Here is a 14,269-nt window from a genome sequence, read left to right as displayed (position 1 = left end):
GTCTGTCAGTCACACAGTAGCCCCGCCCTAATGCACACCCTGCTTCATTGTCTATTTTTCTCTAAATGGGACCATGATTTCAATAATGGACATCATGTTGTACTGAAGAAGACTTGAAACTAGTGATTGAGACCATAAACTCATTAGGAAAATGTTTACTGAGGTAATAAATCAAGTGAGAAGTAGAGACATTTTCATATAGACTTCAATACAATCAGTCTTCTTTTTGCAACCAGTGGAGTCGCCCCCTGATGGTTATCAGACAGATTCAGGTTTAAAATGCTTCCGCATTGGCTTCTCTTTTCAGACCCAGAGTCTACGTCCATTTTTATCTGCAGTCTATGACATAGACATTTAAACAGAGTAACAGCTCCAAACACCATTTAATAAAACATATACTTTATTTTCTTGGTGCAAGTCAGTCATTGCACTCGTCACTTCATTTTCATCCAATTTTCATTTCACTTCAAAATTCACTCACAATCAACATCAATGTCAACAAAACCACAACAAGCAACCGAATGGCAATCGTCCGAGGTTATGGTACGCGGGAAGCCACAAAGTTTCAACTCCTCACACTGACACACTGAGCTTATACTTGCAGAAGGCTTTGCAGAAGTTTGTGTACTGTAGCTAGTCCTGGGAATGGAGGTCAGATTGACATGGAGTAGTTTATGTCTGAGGAGGAAGCAGCTGCTATGAATCATTTTTTAGTAAGTCACATAATCTAACAGCTATACAGACCTTGCCTTTTATTATATTCACTGATGTAGTCTAACAGAGAGTGGGATCAGTGTTAATCTTGTGTCAAACCATTCCCTTCTTGTGTAACACAGTGACCTAAACTCAAAAGGCCCCTTACTTGTTTTTTTTTTGGGGCTTTCAGTCTTCTTTAGTAAGTGTAGCTAGCTCAGGTGTTATGTGGCCCAAGGAGTTTGTAACCCCTGCCTTGCTGAAGATGGTCTTTGGGAGAGGTGTGGGCTTGGGTCACATGACTCCATGAATCTGGTGACTGGTGACTAGTTTTTGTCACCATGATTGTCCATATTGTAATTTAGCTATTGCTAATTTTTCCCTGTCATGTGCTGTAATCATCAGAAATTGGCTTGGCCTGAAAAGATTTGCCACCTAACTTTGACTTCACTTAGACTTTAGTCTTTTGAATTGGTCCAAAAGCAGCCAATCATCTTGCAGAGCAAGAGGGAAAGGTAGGTTTCTCAGTGCCAACCAACTGAAAGATAAGAGATGATACCTCAGACCATCACATTCAGACATTAACACATTCAGACAGGCACGATTCTCATTGTTAGGTGGTGTTACTCATGGCAGGTTCTATTGACTCCTGCGAATATCTTCTAAGTTATCTGCCAAAAGGCCAAATGAAAACTCTCCGCAACTGTCTGATTATTGAGTCCTCTTTGTCTGGACTCAGCCAAAGATTGTTTGCGAAGTAAACAAGCACCAAGTGGAAGTGACAAGTGTTCTACAGTGAAACAAGCTGCATCATGTCTGTTTCAGTAGCACTTGGACTTGACTCCACCAGACAGGAGACTTGTGATTTTCAATACAAAAGGACTCATGTAGGAACACTTTCCTATTCTTATTCTAAACCTCTCTTACTTTTTTTTTTTTTTACTTATTTGTGCCTTTCTTCCAAGAGTGTCAAGTAAAGCCCATCTCTAAAGCACAAACTTCATGACTGCCGTCTGTTCATGAGAAGAGATATTCGTGAGATCTGATCCTTAGCTTGATTGATATCCTTTAATTGCTACATAAGGATACCTTTTCTGCTCCATTTTTGGGCAATTCTCATTCACAGAAATGTGAAGTCATGCCTTTAGAAATCAGTGGACAAATGATGATCTTATCACAGCTCTGGTCTCTGGTGTCAGCTGTGAATATCCTCCTTAATCCTCCCTCGGCCGGCTACTGACTCCCGGTTGACTGACAGCTTGTTATCATGTGACTGATGTGCCTCTCTGCTGTCATATGAAGCCACCTGAGCCGCCTGAGGCAGCTCCACTGAAGAAGACCTTGATCTTGTGGTTGAAAGCTCTGAGAAGCTAGTGAATGGACCTTTGAGCTTAAAATATTTTGCTACACATACTATTCACAAAGGTGAAGAATGACCTGCTCATTCCCTTCATGGTAACATTTTGCACACACGTTCACAGCACTAATGTAAATACATGAATAATTCTCATAGGCAGAGCAGAGCACTCAGTTATAATCTGTGATTAGTGTCATAAAGGAAATGACTGGAACCTAAATAATAAATCAATCAAACACAAATGTCTAAAGCGGATATGCATGTTGAAGTAAAGCTGATGCACACAGGGTAACACATGGAGCTCACAGCAGTCTTCAACCAGCCATTCCTCTCTGTTTACCCCTGGAACTGCGGCTCGACCAGCCTCCTTGGCTCCAGCACACTGAACACTCTGTAGTCCTGACAAGTTCACCGTCCTCCATTGTCTTAGTAACCAGGTCCATTTTATCCAGCAGCCTGGTGGCTGGTGTTCTGGGCTCCAGAGGTCTGGACAGCGCCCTCCTCCCCTGATCCATGCCCAGGATGATGCAGCATCTGTGGGACCATGGTGGTCTACGCGCCCCCTGTCAGTCTCCTCTCTAGTCGGTCCAGCTTGGCCAGGTTTTCCTTCAGGAGTTTGGACCCAGGGCTCAGAAGCAGGGCTCGCTGGTAGTACATCCTGGCTGCTGCATAGTCTCCCTGTACACACACACACACACACAAAGAACAATACACACATTACAGTCACATGTGTTCAATCCTCAACTGCTTGTTGCTGTCAACAGCTTAACTGCAGTTTACGGTTTAAGCTGAGTTTAAACACGACCTGTGGTATGTGAAGTTCATGTTAAACCTCAGTCTAACAGATGTTTAATTCACAGCTAAAATCATCATTATTATCATTTATTTGGTTAATCATATTATAAGCATAATTTCTAGAACTGCACTTATGGTATAGTAAGCTGTATAATGCTTCCATAGAGTCAGTTAGTTAACTGTGGGCTACAGATGTATTTGTTTATAGTTTGGTATATTGGAGCCATTAAAGTAGCTGAATTAGCTGTTAGCATCTCCTGTTTGCAGTGTAGCCTTGGAAGTACAAAAAACTGTCACTGCATTACTGTAATACTGAAGAAAACTTAAAAACATAATGTTTCTTAATGAAGTTTTGTTTTTTTTAAACACCAGCATGCACCTGTTCCCTGGTCACCCCAGGCTATAAATAACTGATTTCCATTGCAATTTCTGTGTACGCTAATATGTTCCACACATTATTGTGACAGCAGTAGATGGAGTTGTTCATGGCCAAACAGCATGGGGTACATTTGTATTACAAGCATAGACTTATTTAGAAAGACTTATTAAAAGTGCAACTAGACCTTCAATAATAGAACACACTAGTGTGTATTGTTCTAGTAGTGCTTCTAAAGTCTAACGCCCTGCAGCTAAGCTAAGCTCAATGAATGCTAAGTGTCTTCCTCCCACCTTGATTTTACAATGTGGAAAGATCCTGGTTTGATTGTAAATCTGAGTAGACGCTGGATATCAGTTTTCTGTTAATATTACCCTGATATGCATCAATGAACACATTAATCAGACCCAAACCTCTCTCCCCTGTGGTTTGTCTTAATTGGAGATATCTGAAGAAATCTTGTCTCTCTAAATGATTTGTTTCTGTGGGCAAAATGTTAAATCTATCCTCCAGGAATTCTGTGTCTTATGCTGCTGTTTCTGGGTCTGTGCCAGAGGTCCAGTCCGACCCCAACATGTTCATATTCTTGTTTGTCAGCTGTCATGTTTGTCAGGGGTTTATTGGTATTTTTAGAAAAAGCTTTGGCGAGTCGAACGTGTTTGTTACCTTAATGTGCTGAATCCCTCCCATGTTCATCCAGGCCTGGGACTGGTCGGGTTTGAGTTCAACAGCCAGCTTGTAGCTCTAGTGGGAGAGAAAAAGACTGTGAATAGAAGTGGTCACTGCAGTGAGATCTGAGCACAGACACTGATACGGCGCAACAGTAACTCTGGATGTAATATAACTGGATTTACCTGCAGCTACAGACAGTTAAATCACTGACCAGAGAGCCGGACTTCAGGGAGTGATGAGTTTACTGATTCAGTGATCATTGGAAATAAGAAGCAACAAGCTGCTACACATTTCCAGGACACTGTTTTACACTGTACTGTACAATAGTACTCCACAGTAAGTAGTAATTAGAAAATTATGGTATATATGATAACAACATTTCGTATTTTCAACCCGACAGGTGTAGTGCAGCTTAACTTTAATTTACTCATCTGTTATGAAATGTAAAGGACTGCATTATGTGTCTTTTAATCAACACCTTTTCACTTTTAGGACTTATTCAAAAAAAAAAAAAAATTGTATTGAAACACTCTCTTACAAAGACTGAGAGAAGCAGACCCACTGCACATCTTAAAAGGCATTACTTTGCAGGTTAAACACTTAAATCTGCTTTCTAACAAAATACACTGTCTTTTCCATCTCTTTTATATTTTCACTGTTATTCTTCCTGTAAAGCTCTTTACAGTTTCTGTTCTGTTGACAGGCGCTATGCAAATAAAGGTTGCTTGCTTGCATTGTGTCATGATTTAAAGGGGCTTTTTGTAAGTTTTCCCGGCTGCTGAATGCGGTTTCTTGCTGGGAGCAGGTGGTGATTACGGTGACAAGAGCTTCAGCCACTGTTGCATTTACAAGAGGTTATAATATGCAATCTGAGCTACTCTACGTCTTCAGGGCAGATTGGAGGCTACAGTGAGTCACCATTGTTAAGCGATGAGACAGGCCGGGGCTAGCTGGTTAGCATGCTAACTTCAGTCGAAGAAAAGATGTGATAGAGACAGGAGTCAACACTGGTGTTGCGCCTCTGGACGCAGCTCTTGGTGAGTAAATGAGTGAAGTTTGGTGCTGAACGTGCAACATCTGTTTTGGTAAGTAAACAGCTAACATTAGCTATGCAGCAAAATAGCAAAAGCAAAACTAAACTAAACTAAATGTCAGAAAGTAAATATGGTGCACTAGGGAACAAGTAGGGACAGATTCTGGACACCTGCTCTTGACTTGTTCACTGTAGGTTCAGATCAACAGTTTGTGCACGACATTAAAAAAGGGCCTTGTCTTTAGTATCTAAATGAATTGCAACAATTATTAATACGTTGATTTAACTTGCTGTCTGTAATGACAGAGATCTGTGTTCTGTTTCAGGGAGCTTCTTCCACAGAGGTGTCATAGCAAATAAAAGAATCATGGGTAAGCGTTTTGATCAATTCATTTTTGATACAGTATTATTCATTCATTATTTACTGACTTATTCATGTGATCAACTGCTACTGTGAAAAGGTACTTCTGGGAGGTTATAGAAGGTGTTCACTCCTTTTTGCAGTGCATTCTGGAAGCTTCTAGTGAGCTTAAATGATTTTGGTATGCACAACAGAGATGTTGACACGATGCAGCAGAAGCACAGAGTATTATAGCTGCATTCAGTTTAGGTGGCCCAGGTCAAGGACTCCAGTAGTGTGCATGATGGCTCACTCACAGCTCGGTGGTCCAGTAAATGGAACACGACCATGACAGGCTGAAATGTCTCGGAAGTTCACTACTGAGCTACTTTTTTTTTGCTGGTCACTCAGTGAAGGTGAATCTCTGTACGTCGTAATGTACGTGATGTACACCAACACAGCAGTGCTGTTAACACAGTGTGCATCATTAAACTTTATGCTCAAGCTTTGTTTTCACTGTTCTCTGGGACACACACCACTGAATTTACTCACTTAGCTGGTGCTCACTTCTATCTCTGAACCCCCCCCAAAATATTTCCCTCTTTTAGTGTTAAAGGGTCAAGAGGGTAGAGGTTAGTGCATCTTGGTTCTCCTGTTTTGCACCAGTAATATTCAATGAAGGGGGGGATAGGGGATAAGTACCTCCTTTATCTCCATCTGTGTGGAACTAATCACTTTTTATTTTAAAGACAAACTTTCCCATTAAACTCACACATTAACTGATTATTTATTGATCATTTTACGGGACGATAATCACTGTTTATGCTGCTGTGTAGGTCTCCAATGCCCTGCAGCATTCTGGGACTGGAGTTTTGAACACAAAAGGTGTGGACTATGGCTGTTCTAATTTCATATTGAATTAAAATGAACTTATAAAAAAAACCCCAATTGATAAACAATTGTAAACCTCATGACAACATTTCTATTTCTTTGATTTTGCAAAGGTGTGGATTTGTGGTCTATTCCTCACATCTTTGCAGTGTTAAAAAACCATCAACATTTGCAGCTCATTTATTTGTGCTCCTTGTGGGCAGGGCTGTGGTTCCTGCTCTGACACATGAGACAAAACACACAAAGTCCTAAAATAAACCGGTTCAAAACCGCACTTCAAACATTTTCTCAGGCTGCTGACCTCGTCTTTGTTTCCCTCCTTCAGAGACCAGAGAAATAACACAACATCACTGTATCTGTAATCATGACCAACACTCTCTTTGAAGCTGCGCTGACCTGAGATGGCCTCCCCAGCTCCTCCTGTCTTGTTTCCACTCCATCAGAGTTGTTCCTCTTTGGTTTATTTGCTTTCTTTCCCCTCAAGTTGTGTTCTTAGGAAGTCAATCAAAGCTTCCAGTGCCTTCAAGAAACTTCCCTCTCAGATTTAATCTGAGCCACGGGTCCTCAGACAAGTTTGCGTTTGAATAGTAACTCTCAGAGAAAGTGAAGGGCAGCAGGCCGAGGCTGACAGATATCGCAGTAATGACCTGGATCTGTCCAAACACATTTTATATCTTTTCAGTCAATTTGTACTTTGGATTGCATTAACAAACAGTGTTTTGGAAAAATAACCCTAATCCTAAATACCCCTGATCCTTTAACCTTGAAGAGGAAAATGATTGGCATCAGCAACTTGACCTGGGTTTGAGCTGCTGTTGTTGGATTATTCTCACCTCAGTGGCTGCGTACAGTCTAGAGACCGCAATGCTATTCTGACATATAACAGCAAAATGAAGGGCACACTCTCTCTGATGGATGAGTGAGGAAAAGGTGAATGAAGCTGGGGACAGAGTTCAGCACACTCTGCAGGATAACTAAGACACACCGGGTCAGTGGAAGAGTCAGTGTCTTTTCTTTTGTTGGCCGAGGTAGCAGCAGCTGTTTAAAGGTTTCTTATGGGGCAGTATACGCCCGGTTCCACGGCCCAAATCTGGCCCATATACAGCATGATTGACAGATTCTACTTCCACATCTGGACCAGTTCTGTCACACACACAGAACATCTTGCAGACAATACCTGAGAACAACAGCCAGAATCTGCCCAGATGTGGAAGTATATGAGGACCCAGCCATATTGTGGGCCAGAAGTTTCAATTTGCTATGTTGATGGTGCTAAAGCCATCTACAGTGGATGCAGATCTGTCCTTTTACAATGAAAACACATGGTGATGGTGCCTGTACAAAGTGCGGCTTGTTTATCTGGATGATTCTGGGTAAAGGTAAAGCTGATCTACTAACTGGTAAGGCAGATCATTTATTTTGATGCTGTGGTGTCACATGCTGGTAGCTACCACTAAACCATTGGCTTATTGATTTAGTTGTTTAATATAATTATTTTGTATGTGTGATATGTTCCTTGGGTGCCAAACTCAGCATTCAAGCAGACCTGTTGCCAATGAGTAACACACAGAGCTACTGTGATGCTAAAATGCTAAAGGGGTTGTTGTCTAATAAGGCGACATGTGGTGGAGATGCGTGTTCATAGCTGTGTCGAACACTGCTGTGCTCTGCTGGGTTGTAACCATGGACACACTGGATTTCACCTTAACACAACAACCAAACAGGAGCCAACACATCTCACAGAGCGCTGTGAAATGTCCCACCCCCCGAGCAGGAAATACAGGGTGTCTCCTCAGTTTAGTAGTAGTGAACTTTCCAGGGAATGTGACGCAGTCTGTGGTGTCTATAAATAACACAGTTCAGCTCCCTTTAAAGTTCCCATATACACAGTTAACAGGAGCAAGCCTCGTTGCACACTGTGGTCACTGACTGGAAGTTACATCATCACACTGACCTCTGACCTCTGACCAACAGTAGTTTTTCACAGTTGTTGAGCCGCAGTTAATGACATGATTATAGGTCAGTTAATTACAGCTCAGGTTAATTTTGAGTACAAGTTACTGAACCATGATTTCGCAGTTGAACTGACTTGTTGTCAATACTTCCACATTAGTCTATCAAGGTTTATCTCAGACAATTTCATTGATTACTTCATATTGACTGGCTTTGTGCTGTGACGCTTAGGCCCCTTGCAGCAGCAGTGTGAATGGTTTTGCACTCAATGTTTAAAAGATTAAATCTTGTACTGGCACAGTTCTGTCAGGAGAGACGTTCTGCCTGTTCACACTGCAGCCATCTCTAATATGACTTTAATAAATGCAGCACTTCTGGCAGATCTTCAGTCTCTGCTGTATCCTGAGGACAGAGGGGGGTTTTAATGCGGATGTTATAAATATAGAGACATGAATGAGTGCATCAGTGTTCTTAACTTGTTCAGCCACGTAGAGCATGACATTTTCATGCTAACGCTGTGCTCTACCTGTGGAGCTAACTGTGCGTAGCCTCGTTTAGCATTGTCGCTGCTACTAGCTGCCATTTCTCACTGGAATGTGGGTCGTGTCGGCTGCCAGAGTTGACACATGTCTGTCAGAGGTGGTGGTGAAAAGAGGGTAAGCAACACAAGGATGTGCATCACATACAAATTTGTCTCTAAACAGTGGCTCTTCATGGAATTCCAGTGAGTGGCTTTATTTCTAAATAGTGAAAATGCCTCTTTGTAAATGTTTTCTATCCCATTGCTGAATGCTGTGAACCCATCCTCAGTTCTTTGTAAAATGGAAACTCCTCTAATCATATCATTCGTTGTATCAACATCATTTTCCAGTAGTTTGAACTTTCTTTTAGTAATCTTTAGAAGATTACTTGGTTGAGGTTGTTCATTTTAGTTCTAGGATATTTCCCTTGTATCAAGATGATGTCAGCATTCTGCTGTACATTCATCTGACAGTAATCAATAATACTGGGTTACATCTCAGATGAGAAGGGCTTTGCCACACGCTTGTTGCTTTTCATGGGTGAGCTGTATTAATATTTGCAATAAATGGTCACTTCCCTGAAGTTAAGGCTTTGTTCAGACCACAAGCAAATTTGTTTCTCAAATAAAACCGTCCAGACTGTTTTGTGTTCCACTTTGTGTGCCCAGACCATAGACTGGACGTAACCTCTGTGACGTCAACCATAGGTTTTTGAAGCTCGGAGAGGGCTGTTCCACTGTTGCCATCTTGGCAGAGCCTGACTCTGCCTAACTCCCAGCTAATCCAAAAATGGGCAAAGAGGAAGGTCGTGTGTGGAGCCGAGACTTTGATTCATGCCGGTTTGTGGCAAGCATACGCTCACTCACCAGTCATTCAGAGCAGCCACTCCCGCAATTATGCTAAACTCTAAGCCTTAATAAAGGCAGCTGTAAAGTTTTAACATGGGAGTCTCTGGGGATTGACTCACTTTTGGAGCCAGTCTCAAGTGGCCATTTGAGGAACTGCAGTTTTTGGCTGCAGTTTTCAGCCCTGGAGGGGGCCACTTGGTCCAGACATTGCCAACCTATCTGTATGGGTTGTTGTGGTAACAATATAGGTGTAGCTAAGCTGCTGACTTTGACACTTTGACACTTTGAAAGCTGTATTTAAAAAAAACACCACTTGTTGTTTGTTGTTTTGTTGTTCAGACTTTTTAAAGTCAACCAGGATACAATCCAGATGTGCCACAAAACAAATTAGACTGGCAGTCTGAACAAGTGTCTCTGACTGAAAAGGCCCTCTCTATGTTCTATCTTGAAATGACTGTAACTGGGTTATCATTTGGCAAATGAGCAGTTCATGTGATTGGCTACAGGCCATGTTTGCTAACATTACTGTTTTCTTTACAGAACACATCAACCAGGGGGTGAGAGTGCTGATCAGTGGCTATAGACTATAGGAAATCTTTACTTACTTAGAGCAGGGGGAGGAGAGAAAAGTAAAAGAGAGAGAAGAAAGAGAGATGAGGAAGATAGAGCAGTACCTCAAAAGCTCTGTCCAGCTGGTTCATCTCTCTGAGCTGGTTTCCTTTGGAGAAATACAGCTCAGCTCTCACTGTCAGATCACTGGGATTCTGCTTCAGGGCCCTGTCCAGAGCATCCAGGGCCTGGCACAGACACACACAAACACACAGAGTCAACACACACTTAAACACACACAGAAGAGCATACACACACACAAAAAAGATCCCCCTTCTCTCAGAGTTGGGCGTCCTGCTGTTTGAGTGAACTCCCTGGCCTGACTATCAAGAGTCACTGCTGGTTTAGAGCAGAAATCATAGAAGGCTCAGCTAAAAGCCCCGTTCACCACCTGCCACTGTGAACCTCGAAGGAGCGAGGGATGGAGGGAGGACAGGAACAAGCCGAGGATGCAGAGGAGAGGGAGTGTGAACTGATTTAGAACAGACAGGACAGAGGAGGACGGGGATGAAGAGCATAATTTATTCCTGAAACAGCAGTGTCAGCTTCGTCACTGACAGAGACATACAGAGAGGAGAGAGAGAGAGAGAGATGTGAATGTGAATTAAGACTCTGTTTAGAGGTGAATCCAAGGAATGGTTTGCTCATATCGCCCTTTTTCTAAGAATGAGATGATAAACCTGATGCTAAATTAGCTATTTGAAGTTATTTTGGGGCATTTGTAAGCTTTTATTTTTTTATAGGACTTCGGAGAGTGAAAGGAAATGGGACAGGGAGTATGGTGGTTTGCACCCCAGTGGGTTGCTCCTGTTATGCTATCCTAGCTTAGCAAAAACATCAGTCAAAAATCTACCTACTGGCATCTTTAAAGCTCACTAACATGTTGTACATGACAGAATCAAAAATGTTAAAATGACAGTTTGTGTTTGTCATTACAGAGGTCACCTTCTACTGTCCTGAAAGGCAAAAAATGCCCCCCAAAAAATCTTAAAAAAACATAAACAAATAAAAGATGCTAAGCTAACTGTTCTGATCTGTCTGCTAGTCGCTGATATTGGTCACAACAGACTCCTCGTATGAGTCTGGGTCTGACTGAGGCGCAAACATTTGGCTGATGTTTCCTCTGCTAATCATCCTGATACTCTCTGTTAACCTAGCACAAGCAGTGGTGGTGGGTGGGGCATAAGCCCTGACTCAGATTTTGGAATAAGGAAGTAAGTGCAGATGTGCTTCCAGCCACATGTTAAACTAAGTATTAATCATAGCAAGTATTTTTACAGAGTTTAAAACATGTCTGAAGAGGAACTTTAAATGTGCTAGAACTGTTTCTTGACAGTCTGTGTCAACTGTTGCACCTGATTTACAGTAGTTTTAGTCTTTGATGAAAATAAACATGAGTTTTAAACACATTTTAATTTTCTTAGTTGCAGTCATCAACAACTTAAGATGTTTTATTCTTTTTTGATGTATTTTTAGTTTCAAATGTTTTAAAGCAGTGGTTACCATGGTGATAGGTATCATTCTCAAGTATCTCTAGCCTGGTGGAAAAGGTGCTGTTCACTTGTTCACACACACAGAGCCAGTATCCCTCTGCTCTGCAGTGATACAGCCTGACTCTCCTCAGTAAACCCAGGTATCATTTACTCACTCAGGCTGTTTGAACAGAGCCGCTCTCGCTCTCTCTCTCTCTCTCTCTCTCTCTCTCTCTCTCTCTGTCGTTTCTGCTCATGTGGCATTATCATATATCCTCTCCGCCAAAGCAATTCACTAAAACACTGCTCAGTGTCTGGGTTTAGTTTGAGAGGAGACTCTGACAGATAAGGGTTAGGGTTAGGGTGATTTCTGCTAGAGGAAGATTTAGATGCTTGACTGCTGACATTAAACCTGGAACCACTTGTTCCTTCCCACAGGAAAACAAGAGCCAACTGCAAGGAAGTAGTGTTAACGTTACATCCACATCCACATTCACAGCACTTGATGTCAGTGAAGTCATTGTGCTGCCTACACCTTTAAACAGTTTGACTCAACTGTTTTATTGCTGCTTTTTTGTCTCGTTAGCTCAAATCTCCACCAACACTTGTAGTATGTAACTATTGACAGACCCTGACCCTGATGAAGGCCACAAGCTGAGGCACATTGGTCAAGGTCAAGGTCAAGGTAATCTGATTCGTTGCACATCCAGCAGTAAATAAACACAAAAGATACAGTAATCACACAGGGTACACGCACACACAACTGCTGCTGCTTGTCGCCATTAACAAAGTTGTAAACTGTGGTAAAAAAAGTGTTGCTGAAGTATTGACCTCTTTACACTTTTCCCTCCTCCATGCATCTTGGAAGCAGGTGAAGCTGTGCCAGAAACCTCCACTCTGCTTCTCGTCTAACTCTCGGAGGATCGTAGATGAGTTTTGCTTTATGTCAGATAACATCACTGAGATAATGTTACAGAAGCAACAGGCTAAACAGCAAAATTCACTTCTCAACAGGAGATAACTCTGGGTAGTGAAAGATACTAATCAGGAGCTACAGTGTGTAATTCTGTATGTCGTAGGTAAAAAAGATCGTGTGAAAACAGTAATTAGTTCAGTTGTTCCTCTTTCAAGTTGTTTAGTTTTTATATGTTGATGAAAAATTTTCAAAGGTTACTTTTTATTGTTTTAATTCTTGTTTCTTTTTCTCGTGTAAAAAAAGGTCGTACATTAATATCTTTCGTCGACGATATTAACATTAGTGTCTCCGCCCAACTAACACCCTCTAAACTACGTGATTTGATGTGCTTTACACACAGCACTGTACACAAACTCAAACACTGAATTCATAGAAAGCGTGAAGCTGGGTCACAGAGAAAGTGAAAGACAGACAAGCACAAGTGTTGATGCTGGTGATAGAACACAGTGGGAGGATGAGTGGCAGCTGCTCGCCAGCAAATGGCCTCTAGTCTGATGTGAAGCGGAGGTGATTAGTTTCCACGGTAACCGTCTCCTGCTGAGAGTTTATCATTCCTGACTGTGAGCGAGAAACAGACTGTGTGTTATTTTCCCTCTGAGCAACGCACACTAAGGCCATGAGACCGACACACATGTGCGACACACACACACACACACACACACACACACACACACACACACACACACACACACACACACACACACACACACACACAAACACACATAAACACAAACACACCTCTGTGAAGTTGCCACGCTTGCTGTATATGGCAGACAGGAGGCGGTAACATTCAATACAGCTGCCTTCTCTAGATATGATGTCCAAGGTCATCTTCTCAGCCTCTTTGGTGCGACCAGCCATGGCTAAAACCTGAGCCTGGAAAAGATACACAGTGTGTATATCAGATAGAGTGTGTGTGTGTGTGTGTACTTGTACGTGCGACATAGCAAGGACCAAAAAAAGTATTTTACTAACAGAGTGAGGACATTTTGGGAAAGTGAGGACATTTTGGCCGGTCCTCACTTTTTGAGACACCTTCAAATCACATTTTGAGGGTTAAGACTTGGTTTTAGAGTTATGGTTAGAATTAGGTTTAGGTTAAGATCAGGGTCAGGGTTAGGGTTAGGCACTCAGTTGTGATGGTTAAGGTTAGGGGAAGGGGCTAGGGAATGCATTATGTCAATGAGTGTCCTCACAAAGATGAAAGTACAAGTATGTGCCTGTGTGTGTGTGTGTGTTGTGTGTGTGTCTCACCAGAGCCAGCCAGATGTCGGTGCTCTCTGGTTGCAGGGCGGCCGCCTCTCTGTACACCTGCAGGGCCTCCTCGTAGCGGCCCGTGTTGTAGTACAGAGCTCCAAGCGGCGTCAGGATGTCCACCTTCCTCGTCACCTGCAGCGCCCTGCAGGCAAAGGTCAAAGGTCATGAGGATGGCGTTCCATGGAGGTGGTTCATATCCATTTGCAGGTTTAGTACACACCAGCTCAACATCTTTCACTGTGTCTGCCAACAAACTGTCATCTACAGTATCTGACAGTATGTGGTATATGCAGTGATAAAGGATAAAGCAGTGATAAAATTAATATTCATAGACAAGATAGACAAGGAGGGGGGGTGAAAAAGACCTGGAGTGGCTTCATTAATTAATTTTAAAATATTAAAAGAGGCGTCTGAAACCACTTGAACCCTATTGAAGGCTCCAGCATTTAGCATTTGCTTTGCTGCCAGAGGTGAGA

The 14,269-nt window shown here is 42.2% G+C and overlaps 1 protein-coding gene across 1 annotated transcript in view; it reads right to left on the bottom strand.

The window, feature by feature from the left end:
- Positions 1 to 382: 382 nt before the first annotated feature.
- Positions 383 to 14,269, bottom strand: part of tmtc1 (transmembrane O-mannosyltransferase targeting cadherins 1) — a 147,079-nt gene continuing 133,192 nt past the window's right edge. The window contains exons 15-19 of the mRNA XM_071501868.1: positions 13,791 to 13,935; positions 13,275 to 13,412; positions 10,154 to 10,276; positions 3,888 to 3,965; positions 383 to 2,728 (exon numbers count right to left, since the gene is read on the bottom strand). Coding sequence (XP_071357969.1) covers positions 2,603 to 2,728; positions 3,888 to 3,965; positions 10,154 to 10,276; positions 13,275 to 13,412; positions 13,791 to 13,935 — 610 coding nt within the window. The 3' untranslated portion in view covers positions 383 to 2,602. The remainder of the gene's footprint in view (positions 2,729 to 3,887; positions 3,966 to 10,153; positions 10,277 to 13,274; positions 13,413 to 13,790; positions 13,936 to 14,269) is intronic.

Source organism: Trachinotus anak, unplaced genomic scaffold, assembly GCF_046630095.1.
Source record: "Trachinotus anak isolate AG129_WGS33_773 ecotype Australia unplaced genomic scaffold, CSIRO_AGI_Tana_v1 ptg000018l, whole genome shotgun sequence".
Lineage (NCBI taxonomy): Eukaryota > Metazoa > Chordata > Actinopteri > Carangiformes > Carangidae > Trachinotus > Trachinotus anak.
Note: the sequence above shows the minus strand (reverse complement) of the source record. Positions and strands in the feature narration are given on the sequence as shown.